Raw genomic sequence first — 13,110 nt, 5'->3', positions numbered from 1 at the left:
TAATAATTTATTAATAGCGACTATTTTAGATATTCGTTTACCCTCCCTGCCGCCCAACATCGCGCTATCAATAAACCGACCAGCAACCACCAACAGGCAACGACATAATAATATTACGTGTACTGTTCACGTATCGGTTTGACGCTCATGCGTAGCCGTGAAAGTATTTATTATTTAGTACTATTTATAAAAATCTACAATAATAAGTAGGTAATAACTATTTTCTCATAATATCTTAATTATTTGTATGTACGGTAGTGATGTCGTACGCGATCTACCAAACTTGTTTTCAAGTAGTGCGCGATCTACCCAAATCCACTAAAAATAGTATTTAATTTCCGTAAGTTTTCATAGACCTTATACTAGTATAAGGTCTATGATTTTTTTATATCTTACTTGATAATGATGCTGATAAAAAAATAATAATTATTGTAAAAATATAATATCATAATAATATCTCCACCACAGCTGACGCCTTCTCTCACTTTATTGCACGTTAAATGATTTTCTTCATTTCGAGCCTTTGACTTTTGAGGTAACAACTGTTTGCTTTTTAAATAATTCACACATGTTTGTTCGTCACAAATAATATTACGATAGAAATGTCCGATTCTTGAACTCATAATGAAATATTATTTACTATTGTCTAACGAGTAGAGACGGCAATTGTGTCGAGATCGCCTATTTGGGTAGATCGCGTACGACTTCACTACCGTATGCACTAACCAATAACCATTCTGCATTCAAGTAAATATAGCTGGTTAAATGTCTACATAATATATTAAACATTTCAGTGCACAGTGCACACAATAAATGAACAAAATATTGTAGTTAAGAGACATTAGAATAGTAGGCAATGTAGGCTTTAATTTTGTAATGGAGTTTTCATACGGTTTGGCAGATAAACTTCGGCCCAATATGCAGCGGCCCCATGCTAAATTTTCAAAAGATGTCGGGCCAAGGCCCGACCTCAATATAGGGTTCAGCGCCACTGAATAGTCTTTACGCTTTTAGAGCATTGTCATTATTATTGATATGGTTTAAATAACCCAGTTTTTTCATTTTTCTCCATACAGCCTTTAAAATTGAAACAAATATAGATTAGGTAATGAAAATAATTCTTATAAGCAGTTAATTTAAATAATTTTAAGTGTACACGGGCGATCACATCCTGGCAACCCATGCCAGTCCGTCACTGCCTATATGTTATAAATGATAATCAAAAATTTAAAAGTGGGTAACATAATGTAACTCTTACTTGGTTGTGATGGAACCAGCACCCAACAGATTGGGCTCCAGGAAAAACTGATAATAGTACATCCCTCAAAGCACTTTCATAATCTGTTATGATTATACTTGGTCTTAATGTAGGTAGTAAATTATTTTTTACAAATTGAAAGACACATTCATACGATCTTCTCGTTTTACTCTCCATCAGAACGTAAATGATAGGTATGGACTATAAAAATGTTTTAAAGTATTATTATTTTATAATGACATTCATAATTTTGTCTGTCTTACATAATTTTGAATCATGCAATGCAAAACCAATAATTGATATCCCATATTAGCTGGGATTATTTTGAAGGTGGCGTCTGCATGGATTTCATTTACATCGTTCAGTAACACAGTATGAATAAGTTGAGTACAAGCAAATATGATGTTTGTTTTACCATCAGTGTCTTGTACACAACATCTGAAAAAATTTGCCTCACAACAACTAAATCTTTCAAGTTGCCCGTCATCAAACAGTGTGGCAAATTCCCTTAAATTATTCGGTAATCTGGGCAATGATTTTCTTCTGGCCAAACGCATAATAGACTCTGCAGATGACCAGGGGTATAAAGATGCAGCTACCAAATGCCTTTATATTATACTTATTATTACACAATGTTCAATTTATTATATTATATGTGATATAGTTACCTTCTTGCTTCCTCATCATAAATGGTTTTTAACAATATATTTTCAGTTGATCCTCTTTGTTTTAATACATTTCTAAAACTGTTGATGAGGACGGTATTGTTTGCATCCCCCCCATGATTTCTATGTGGCTGAATTATAACAATGCTGTTATCTCTCAATCTTTTCATTGATCCCGTGCATAAATGTGATGAAGCTTTATTACATTTAAAGTATCTAAAAAAAAAGTCTTGTTATGTTGGAATTGTATTTATCTAATTTTCTTATTTTTTTTTGTTTACACATTTACAATTACAATTAGAGAATAGTTTTAAACATTTTTATTGAGAATATGCAGCTTCCACAACATTCTGTAGCACATAAAAAGCATATTTCAAGGTTGAAGAATTCAATATGTTTTTTTTTTTTAATAACAATTTTATGGGACAAGCCCTTTAACATAGAAGATATAATAATAATCTTGACATCCAAAAACATAAAGTAAAATAATAATATATAGGTACAATATAAATTTTAGTTTAAATTAAATGATATAATATAATACACAAATTGTGAAAAATATAATAATAATGATTTTAACTTGAAAATAATGACAAAGCTTTCATTATTCTGATACAATCACGAGACAAAAAAAAAAAAAAAAATCAAACTCATTACAAATTAGGTTACATTTACATAACGTAAGAGCTCTAGGGAAAAAAGAATCTAATCTACTCCAATCTATCTAAAATCTCTTGAAGAATAATTGCATCATTCTGATTATTAACAAACTGAATACAATTTAGTGTAATCTACAAACATTAATACATTAACTGACAAATTAAAAACAGATGGTTAGGTTAGGTTAGAAGGAAGGAGTTTTCAGAAGGAATTTTTTTGATTGTTTTAATTATTTATGTTATTTAAATACCTACAGATTACCTAATATTAATTATTATTAATAAATACTTACGAGATTCCATTTTTACAGCCGTTACTTCTGTACATAAATCCTTCATGTTCCATTGTCAAAAAAAAAATAATTAACACCAAAACCAAATATTTATAAAATATATAAAACAATATATAATTATAATTGTTGAGAATAATATGATAATTAGGTCAAGTATTTAAATGTGCGAAATGAACAGTTTTGTAATAGTAGCGACAGCTCCTTTCAACTACACCACTGACTGACTACACTGAATGACTGTCGTGTACTATAGTCGACACTGGTGTACAAATATTAATAACAAATAATAGGTATTTATAATTTTACTTTGTGGATATTAGTGGACATTGTGGATATTATAAAATATAAATAGATATTATAGTGCGCAACACGCACACATTTGACAATTGATTTCGGCGGGTGGGATTGTACTTGATAAGGCGACGACGTATTATATTATGTAGGTACCTTTTACCCTAGAACAATAACGTTGCCGAGAACAATGTGACACACTGACAATAATAGTTTTATATTTTCCACCTGCAGGCTGCAGCAATTAGGCTAGGTTCACATGGACGCGCGTACACGCACGGCAGTGAATCGCCCAACGCGCGTTTAACTTTAAATGATCATTCACATGGACGCGCGTCAAGTGCGGAACATTTTAATTTCAGCCATATAACATCTAAAATATAACATAGTCTGTATTATACATTCAACGAGAATGGACGTGTCAGATGCTGTGTGTTTGTGGGTCACATATCAAAGAATGAGAAGACGAAGACAAAAAGAAAAAAGAAAGTATTGGGTTCATCCCATTTTAAAAACTAGACTTTCTTCAAGCCATTATATTAGCTTATATCCGAAGCTTAGGGATCACGAGGAAAAATTTTTTAACTATTTCCGTATGTCCATCAAATCATTTGATGACCTGTTGGATACAGTTAAAAATGACCTGGAAGCAAATGAACACACTGTAAGATATTGTATTTCACCACAAGAAAAACTTATCGTTACATTGAGGTAAGGCCATTTACATTATTATTCATACAAATAAAAACAAAAATTTAAAAATTATAATTTTATTAATTCAAATTAAACAAAACAAAATATTAAACTTTTTTAACTGAAAAATATTTTCTTAAATTGGTCGGTAGGTATACCTTTAAAAATAATAAAAAAGTAAACAAATAATAAAAAAAAGAATCAATACCTTTTAACAAAATTTAAACATAGTAAAAATAATCAACATAATTAATTTATTTTTCATTAAAATAAATCAATGTCGGATGACCCTTGAGAATTCTCAGTGATACCAGATGAAGTCGACGGAGTTCTGGGAGAGTCCAAATTTTGGTTGTTTTGTGTATGAACATAATTTTGACGCATTTCATAAGGAACAGTTGTCTAATTTGTAGGTACTCTATTTTGGTAGGTTATGTTGCCATGGTTCTGTTGCATAGCATACGTATATTGTGGATACCCAAATGGTCGAGGAGGTGGTTGAACGAATGATGTGGAGGGATGGTTAGTTGGAGACAACACTGTAAGACTTGGAGATTGTGTTTGTTGGATAGTTTGTTTTTGTAAAATTAAATTATAAATGTCAATCTTTGTTTTCAAACGCATGGCCTCAGGCACTTTTTTGATTTCATTATATAACGACATACAAAAAAGTTCATCGTCTTCCTTTTTCTCGGAGTTATTTCTATTGTTTAGACTTTTCTCAATGATATTGGCAAAATGTTCGTCGGTTGGATGGAGTTTAATTTTTTTTCTTTGTTGCTGTTGGTTTGAATTTTTTCTGCCTGGTTTGGTGTATTAGAACTGGTCTCATGGTTTAGGTTTTCAGTTTCTGGATTTTCATAACTGTCAAAATCTGTTTCAAAGTTGCTTTCTGTAGAATTTTTTTGAACAGTTGGTTGTAGAAATTGTAGTCTCCTAAAAAATAAATACGACGACTTGACAGGTGCTGCGGAACCAGACTTAACAGTTTTTATTTTTTTTAGTTCCTTGACATAACCATCTCGAAGACTTTTCCACTCCTTCTGTAAATCTATTCCTAAAACGAACAATATTGATAATGTAGCGCGTCGTACAAATTAATACAGAACATAATATGTGTAAATAATAATAATTAGATTACGCACAGGCAGGGTCTTATTTACAAAAATTTTAAGTTATTTTGTAGGCTGCATACGAACTAAGTCCCAGTATAACCTTTTTTGACGAATTGAGTCCCGGGTTGTTTTAGGGTATAATACTAATTAAGTCCATGTTTTAATACTAACTGAGTCCCGTCAAACTTAAAAAGAAAAAAAAACATTTTCCTTCCCATTTTTATAGACTTAGTAGTGGCGTATTTTGATAAATAATAAAACAAATAATTGTTTTTATTTATAGGTACTTGTAAACAGGTTGCTCAATAACGGTTAGGACTTAGGATGATACGGATTGGGAAGTAGTTATATAATAACCACCACCCCTCCGCAACGCCTACCATTCGTCCCGCGACATTACCGTCGATAACAGCACAGCGCGCAGGCCAAAACCGGTTTCAGCCGCTGCAGCCGTCAACTGCCGCCGCCGAGTACGTCGACCCAGTTCGGCTATTCTGTCAGTTAGCGCGCCGGTCGTTCAGTTAGCGCGCCGGTCGTACACCAGTCACACGTGTCTTCACGACCGACGCTCCGAGGCCCGCCCCCAGTGGCAGCATTTTGTTTTCTTCGGCTAAGGCCTGATTAAACTAGTTAAGTGTGTTTCGTTCGATTTAACTATCTAACAAGTTCGCGTTACAGGTCGGTGTCGTTTTTAGGTCGGCCTGATAATCATAACCCCCGTGGGTCTCTCGGCATAGTTTCGCCATTAGGTTTTGCTGGCCGCCGGATCGTGGTGAGTACCTAACCTTATACTCCGTACACGTGCTTTCCGCACGACAACGCTTCCCGCACCACGCGCCGCCCGGCCAACAGCGGCCGCGACTGCGACGCGCCCCTGCGCGTGCGGGCACTTGCTTGAGTGCCCATATCTCCACGAGGACTCATCAGAAAGAAGCGCGGACGACGCGGTACTGTAGTGGGGACCTCCCTACACTATACTCTGTTCAAAATAAGACGATGACCCGGCGGCCGAGTTGTGCGCATGGGCGTGGCTTTTGTTCTATAGTAGCACCAAACGCGACTCCGCCGACGGGAGCACCAATTAGTCTAGTATCGACTGTTGATGAGTTAAAATAATTTAAAATACATTATGCGTTTTGTTTGTATGTCTCTGCCGCGGTCGCCAGGCGGTTTACGAACACTGTAATATAATATTTTAATGTATATTTTTTATCATATACTTAGACCATGATATTAAGTAAACATAATTGAAATATTAATTTGTTTATTAACAATAGGGTAATATAAATATAAAAAAAAAATACGTATACGTAATTCATAAATTAAAACTATTTTTGTTTATATTATTTTTTAAACACAATATAATTGTATTTAATATATATATTATAAATCTCTAAAACGATCGTCAAAATAATTATCACAAATGTGTATACAAAATAAATTACATAATAAATTAAAACAATTTTTACAAATTATATACAATTAAAAATCGGAAGAATCGGAAGTCTCGCCTGTTATTGTGAGTACGCAGGGTTCCAAGTTGTCAATAATTTCGTCCATATTTCGGTCGACTTCGGTCATTTTCTCCTCCTCCTTTATCACGTGTTGAATGAAATTTTGCCAGTTTTCACTGGTAACACGTTCAATTGCAGTGTTTAAGAGAACTCTAACGTCATCAATTTTGAATGTCGTATTATTTTGTTTAACATAGGTTTTCACCATTGCCCATGCTAATTCAATTGGGTTTAGCTCACAGTGGTAAGGTGGTAATCTTAATACTGTGTGCCCGGCGTCTTTTGCCATGTTGTCGACAACATATGACGTATACTTGGATTTTATTTCTCTGACCTTTGTGAGCAATTGTGGTTTAAACATTGGCCTATCAATAACAACACCTTTTGATTTCAACCACAATAAAATGTCGTCCTTTTTTGATGAAGATGTCGGTATTTTTTCAGTCTTTACTGAATGGTATGGGGCGTTGTCCATCACAATGACCGAGTTTTGTTCGAGACGAGGAATTATTGACTGAAACCATTCATGAAAATGGTCACCATTCATTTCATCATGATAATCGCCACTATTTTTCTTCGACAGAAAACATAAAAGGCCACCTTCTAAAAAGCCTTTATGCGACCCAATGTGCAACACAATCAATCGTTTACCCGTACCTGTCGGGTTCTTCGCACCAGTTGTCAGACCTCTGTTGAACGCATCATGTTTTGACTGAATGGTTTTGTCGACCCATAATTTCTCAACACAATCACCTGCATTTACCCAGGTTTCGTCAAGGTAGTATACCGTGCGACCTTCTTCTCGGTATTTACGAATGTCGTAGATGTAGTTTTGACGCCAAACAAGCAAGTCTTCCCTCTCTGTTAAAACGCTGCATCTCTTCCTTTTAGTGAAGACGAAGTCTAATTTTTTTATAATTGTATACAACGTGGTACGTTTGTAATTGGGAAGCGCTGGATCGTCATTCACTGCTTCCAAAATTTTGTCGATCGTAGGTAATTCTTTTCTTAACCAAAAACTATGTACCTTTTGACGTAACGCATTTCGATCTAAATCGTCAATCTTTTCGAACAGGCACTTCTTACTGCGTTTCTTATCAGGAGATTTGACACTTCCGGTAGTCTTATATTCAGAAATGATTTTACGCACTGAATTCAAGCCAATGCCCAATGTTTTCGAAATTTCAGCCATCATTATCTTGTACTGCATATCTGGGTTTTTCATTGTTAAGTCCTTGTATAAATTGACAATCATCATTTTTTGACGACTCAGTATCACCTAAAATTAAAATAAAAAATATTTTAAAAAAAGTTCGGTAAGTGGATGTCGCTCTGCTGTACAGTAGGTTACAAGTGGGTCACTGTAATGGATTAAATGAATATACTATCATTGTATAAGAAAAACGATTCTGAGCGAAAACGGTCAGTCAGCCTATGATATTACCAAGTATATTGAATGATATTATTGTAAATAAAGTAGTTTATATATAACCTATTTACGTGGAACCTTGTTTTAAATTTTCAATCCTTAGCTATAAAGTTGAAAATTTTATAAATTTTTAAATACAAAATAATTATTCAATTTTAAATTTGATAAATTTTGTCAAAATTCGATCTTTAAATGCTTATAAAAAAAATGTTGCCTATGTATTTTTATAATTTATGAATGGGAGTTAGAACAACTTATGTGGACCCTTCTATTAAATTTTCAAGTATTTTGTCCCAGCTTAATTTTTTTTATTAACATTTATAAAAAAAAAATCAAAGAAAATCGATTATTTCAAATGCCTATAAATAGATTAAAAATTAGTGAAATATTTTGAAAATAAAACTGTATAAAGAAAATGTAAATTTAAACAACTGGTAAAATTTTCAAGTTTCTACGACTTATACTTTTTGAATAATAACAAATATCAAAAATCGTTTGGGGCTAAACCGTTATTTAACGCGGTTTTGTAAAAATTTAACTTTCAAACACTCCTAAAAATTTTTTGTCTTAGTCCGGTAGAGTTTTTTTTACAGATATTTAAAGAAAAACTTATGGAGAACCTTGTACCAAATTTTAAAAACTTAGTTCTAAAAGAAAAAAATTTTATGATTTTTCAACCACAAAATTACTTGCAAATTTTCGCAATTTTGACATACTTCGTATAAATTTGAACTTTAAGCACTTATAAAAAAAAATTGTGACTAACGATTTTGGATTTTTTTTTATCACTATGAGAACAACTTATAAGAAACCTTGTATTAAATTTTCAAAATTTTCTAGTCAACCAAAAAATTTTTATCGTTATTTAAAAAAAAATACTTAGAAAAATTGAAAATTTCAATTGTCTACTCACTTTTCCTGGTACATTTATTCTTTTTGGTGAAATAGTATCGTCCATATTCTCCATTTCAGGAACCTCATCTAAACAATCACTCATTGTAAATTGATTTACGTAAAATTTGTAAACAACGTAATAAAAAAAATAAAAAAATAGTATGGTATAGTTATTACACAGAGACAAATATAAGCAAATACGGTGGTGTTACAACAGAGATCACAGCACAAATGCGTTGTATCAGTGAAATGTACAATGTAAGATAGTGCTGCCGACGCACATCCTGCAGGGGGATATCAAGCAGGTGTTCTTTTAGTTGTTCTTTTTGTCCTCTAAGGGACGCACATTCCAATAAAACCCACCAAATAATGCACAACGCACATACGCACATTCGCCAGCGCCGTATGCATGACGCACGCACGCACATCCACTTCACGCGGCGTGCACATCCCACCAGAGCCTCGGTCACGTGATCGATGCTCATGGGTGGAGTCTGACCGCCGCCCGACAAAAACTGGTCGCCGCCGGGTCATCGTCTTATTTTGAACAGAGTATACATACTGAAAGTTACCCCCCCGCTTCTTTTTTTTGAGTTAAGTATAACTCCGCGAGTTTTCGTGCTAGGGACCTAGTTCCTTCACGAAAGATTTTCGATTTACGTCCCCTACAAGTCCCCCTCCGCCGCCCGCGTCGGAAGACCCTACCAAGGGACTCGCAGGGATCTCAGGCCCCGGTCACCCGACTCGGCTGAAACTTCGGGAACCCGCCAGGGACCCCCCCAGCACCCCGCCTGCCAAATTTTGAGTGATTCGGGAGGGTCCACGAACAGGGGCATCACCCCCCCTTCGGGGCAACGGCCCGGAATCATGTCAGATTCCGGTTCCTATCAGGACGACGAGATGGACCACCAAAACAGTCAAGACCTACCACATGACCCAGGCGCTGACCAACCACGGGTGCTTCCAGCAGTACCTGGCGAAGAGAGGCAGGGCCCCCAGCGCTGCGTGCAACCACTGCCCAGCCGACTCTGACACGGCGGAACACACGTTACTGTCATGTGATTACTGGACCGGGCACCGCGCCGAGCTGGGATCTCGGCTCGGCCATCAGTTGACAACCGCTGACCATTCTGTGTGGGCCGGAATTCGACACCCTCCCCACAGACCCCGAGGAGAGAGGGGCCCTGCTAGCTGAGGCCGAAGAGAGGCTCCGCCTCTTCTACAGGATGGTAGAGGCCATCATGAGCCTCAAGGAGGAGGAGGAGCGCGCTAGGCAGGCGTTCGACCGTGCGTGACAGTGGCGTCTTCAGGTACGTGACTCGAGACCGGCTGGCTCCGGCCGGGTCGAGAAGACCGATGGGAGAGTAGGTGCCCACCGTCTCAAAACCACGCCAGGCGTCGACAGGTACGGGACTCGAGACCGGCTGGCTCCGGCCGGGTCGTGAAGAATGATGGGAGCGCAGTGTCCACCGTCTCAAAACAACGCCCTAAGCATTTTGTATTTTTGATATTTGACTGTAAGCTTATAAACATCACCTCCTGGCAGTCGCATATTATACCAGCACTCGCTGAGGAAGGGCGGCTAGGTGGTGGTGTGGGAGCGCCTAAGGACGAAGTTATTGTAAATTTAATTAACCTATTTTATGTGCAATAAACGATGGTGGCCGGAGGAGAAGTAATGCTAACGCGGTTCCTCCTCCGGTTCTCGATTCAAACAGAAAAAAAAATAAAAAAAGTTCGGCTATTCTGGGAACGCAACGGCGGTACCGTCAACAGCTGACCTATTACCGAAATCGCCAAATAGAACACGTAAACATCCGTAGGCAGCGCACGAATTTACGTCAAAACAAAAAAAAAAAATCTCTAACCCACGTACACACACCAAGCACAAGCTACCTCTAGCGGACTAGTTCCCGAGAACGTGAGGTTCGAACCAGTGCAGCCCCCAATCACAGGATTAGGGGACGGTACTGGACAGCAACCACACGCTCGATCAACGCTGTTAAGCACGGACGTCAGTCATCTGATCTCTTCGAACCATCGACTAGGGGTATCTCGACAAGCCATACGGCAAGTCAAGGACCAACGGACGATCGGCCAGAGGACTACGACAACCAGCTGACCATGCAACAGGACCAGTCCGCACACCCATCAAATACCGACATTTTTAAAACCGCAGCGGAACAACTACAAAAGTTAAAACTGACGTTGCCACAAACGAACGACACAACGTCGTTCGAGGCACGCCTAATGGCGCTTGAGACAAGCATGACGCGGTTCTTTACGGAATCGCGTACGACCGCCACGCAGCAGTCACACGACTTTGCAGTCCCGCGGTACACCAACCACCCGTCACCCGTACACATAACAACTCGTACACACGATAGTTACCAGTCGGGTAGGTCGTATGAGCGCAACGAAGGCGGCGCTCAGCCGAGCGCCAGCCACACTGCCGCCACGAACAACCGACCGTTCTTCACGCGCGACAGTCAACACGACTATACGGGTCACACCACACGCGCGTCACAACACGCGTCATACGAAGCACGCGTACATGAACGTTCGGTACTAATACCGTACGAGGACTTGCGTACAGCAAGAGCCTCGTTACCCGAGTTCACAGGAACTAGGGCCGAGGACCCCGTACGGTTTATAGACAATACCGAGTCGATTTTGACGCAAGCTCGTATACACCCATCGGGTTGATGCAGGGCGGTCGAGCCGCAATTAAAAGTAACGGCGAGTACATGGTACAATTCTATTAGGGCACTCGACCTATTCTGGACAGAATTTAGGGAAGAATTTTATGAAAATTTCAATAACGCCGAAATTCAGTCTCGATTGCGCGCCGACATCGTGTCAACACGTCAAACGCCCAGACAGTCGTTAACGGAATTTGTGCTGATTAAAAACCAGCTGGCGCGCCGCGTAAATACCGGCCTATCCGAATCGGAGTTGGTAGGTATTAACAGCCCTATTAGATTCGCAGGCACAAAAATCGTACGTAAACCCGACAGTAGCCCGTAAATACGGCAAAACACCCACCCACGGACCAACAAACACAGTCCGGATGGCGGACGGTCGCACTGCAACAACCAGTGGCACCTCCACATTCGAAGCTAGGATAGGTGCACTCGATATAAAATTCGAAGCGACCATCCTAGACAATTTGTATTGCGACGCGTTACTAGGACACGACTTTCTTGTTAACAATGAAGTCTCTTGGGATTACGCCGCGTAATAAGCAAATTCGTACGTCGACATGTTGGAAAGGGAAATCTCAGCCACCCGCCACTCGTCCCGACCTGTCACAATTAGAATTCGGAAACGACCCCGAAACACGCGCGAAACTAACCAAGATTTTAAATAAATACGCGGTAGTATTCAGCGAAAAAAGTAGGACGTACCAAATTAATTGAACACGAAATTCTGCTAAAAGACCCGTCCCCAATCGCGCTCAAACCATATCCGCAGCAGAAGCAAACTGCTATCGACGATATGGTACGCGATATGGAACTCCAGGGGCTCGTAGAACCAAGCACCTCACCATGGACCGCACCAGTAGTAATGGCAAAGAAAAAAGACGGAACTTTTCGTTTCTGTGTCGACTGCAGGAGGCTTAACGACGTTACGGAATCCGACGCGTACCCTATGCCAGATCTCAACAAAATGATTAGGCAAATGCGGGGCGCGAAAATATTCAGCATTTTTGACCTTAAGTCGGGGTACTGGCAAGTGCCGCTACACGAAAATGCACGAAAATATAAGGCATTCCGAACACGTAGAGGTCTATTTCAGTTCAGAGTCCTCCCTTTCGGTCTAAAGAATAGTCCAATGACTTTCGTGAGACTCATGAGGGGTACCAGGATGATTTCATACATGTTTACCTGGATGATATTGTAGTATTTTCAAGGGACGAGTACGAACACCAGGCCCACTTAGACAAAGTTCTCGAGCGGCTCAAGAGGTTTGGACTAACGTGCAACACAAAAAAATGTAAAATCGGCCTACGCGAAATTTCATTTTTAGGGCACATCGTAGACTCGGAGGGCATACAAAAACAACCGGAAAAATTGGTATGCATTGACAATTTTCCGGTTCCCAAAAAGGTTAGGGACGTACGTACATTTTTGGGCGTGTGCAACTGGTACAACCAGTTCGTAGATAATTACGCGGATACCATAGCACCTCTCACTAATTTATTAAAACAGGGAGTACGGTGGAAATAGACAGAGGTAGAGCGTTCGAAACAATAAAAAACGCGCAAGTCACATCACCAAAATTGTCGCCACCCGATTA

The 13,110-nt window shown here is 38.6% G+C and overlaps 2 protein-coding genes and 1 pseudogene across 2 annotated transcripts; all 3 read right to left on the bottom strand.

The window, feature by feature from the left end:
* Positions 1-1,002: 1,002 nt before the first annotated feature.
* Positions 1,003-2,928, bottom strand: LOC132933310 (uncharacterized). The gene is made up of 5 exons (XM_060999615.1): positions 2,876-2,928; positions 1,927-2,139; positions 1,522-1,864; positions 1,259-1,459; positions 1,003-1,077 (listed from the first exon to the last, which is right to left on the bottom strand). The coding sequence occupies exons 1-5, from the start codon at positions 2,926-2,928 to the stop codon at positions 1,003-1,005; spliced, it is 885 nt and encodes a 294-aa protein (XP_060855598.1).
* Positions 2,929-4,123: 1,195 nt separating this feature from the next.
* On the bottom strand, positions 4,124-5,131 carry LOC132933309 (uncharacterized; annotated as a pseudogene).
* Positions 5,132-6,285: 1,154 nt separating this feature from the next.
* Positions 6,286-9,375, bottom strand: LOC132934584 (uncharacterized). Its single transcript, XM_061000910.1, has 2 exons — positions 8,831-9,375; positions 6,286-7,767 (listed from the first exon to the last, which is right to left on the bottom strand). The coding sequence occupies exons 1-2, from the start codon at positions 8,912-8,914 to the stop codon at positions 6,457-6,459; spliced, it is 1,395 nt and encodes a 464-aa protein (XP_060856893.1). The 5' UTR covers positions 8,915-9,375; the 3' UTR covers positions 6,286-6,456.
* Positions 9,376-13,110: the final 3,735 nt, after the last annotated feature.

Source organism: Metopolophium dirhodum, chromosome 1 (genome assembly GCF_019925205.1).
Source record: "Metopolophium dirhodum isolate CAU chromosome 1, ASM1992520v1, whole genome shotgun sequence".
NCBI classification, from domain to species: domain Eukaryota; kingdom Metazoa; phylum Arthropoda; class Insecta; order Hemiptera; family Aphididae; genus Metopolophium; species Metopolophium dirhodum.
This window is presented reverse-complemented; position numbering and strand designations above follow the sequence as displayed.

Bases quoted from the DNA above. Each gene is read 5' to 3' on its own strand.
- LOC132934584 (XM_061000910.1), bottom strand. From the start codon at position 8,914: ATGAGTGATTGTTTAGATGAGGTTCCTGAAATGGAGAATATGGACGAT. The intron at 7,768-8,830 runs GTGAGTAGACAA...TTTTAATTTTAG, and splicing joins GAATAAATGTACCAGGAAAA to GTGATACTGAGTCGTCAAAA.
- LOC132933310 (XM_060999615.1), bottom strand. From the start codon at position 2,928: ATGGAACATGAAGGATTTATGTACAGAAGTAACGGCTGTAAAAATGGA. The intron at 2,140-2,875 runs GTAAGTATTTAT...CTTTTTTTTTAG, and splicing joins GGCTGTAAAAATGGAATCTC to ATACTTTAAATGTAATAAAG. The intron at 1,865-1,926 runs GTAACTATATCA...TATAATATAAAG, and splicing joins TATGATGAGGAAGCAAGAAG to GCATTTGGTAGCTGCATCTT.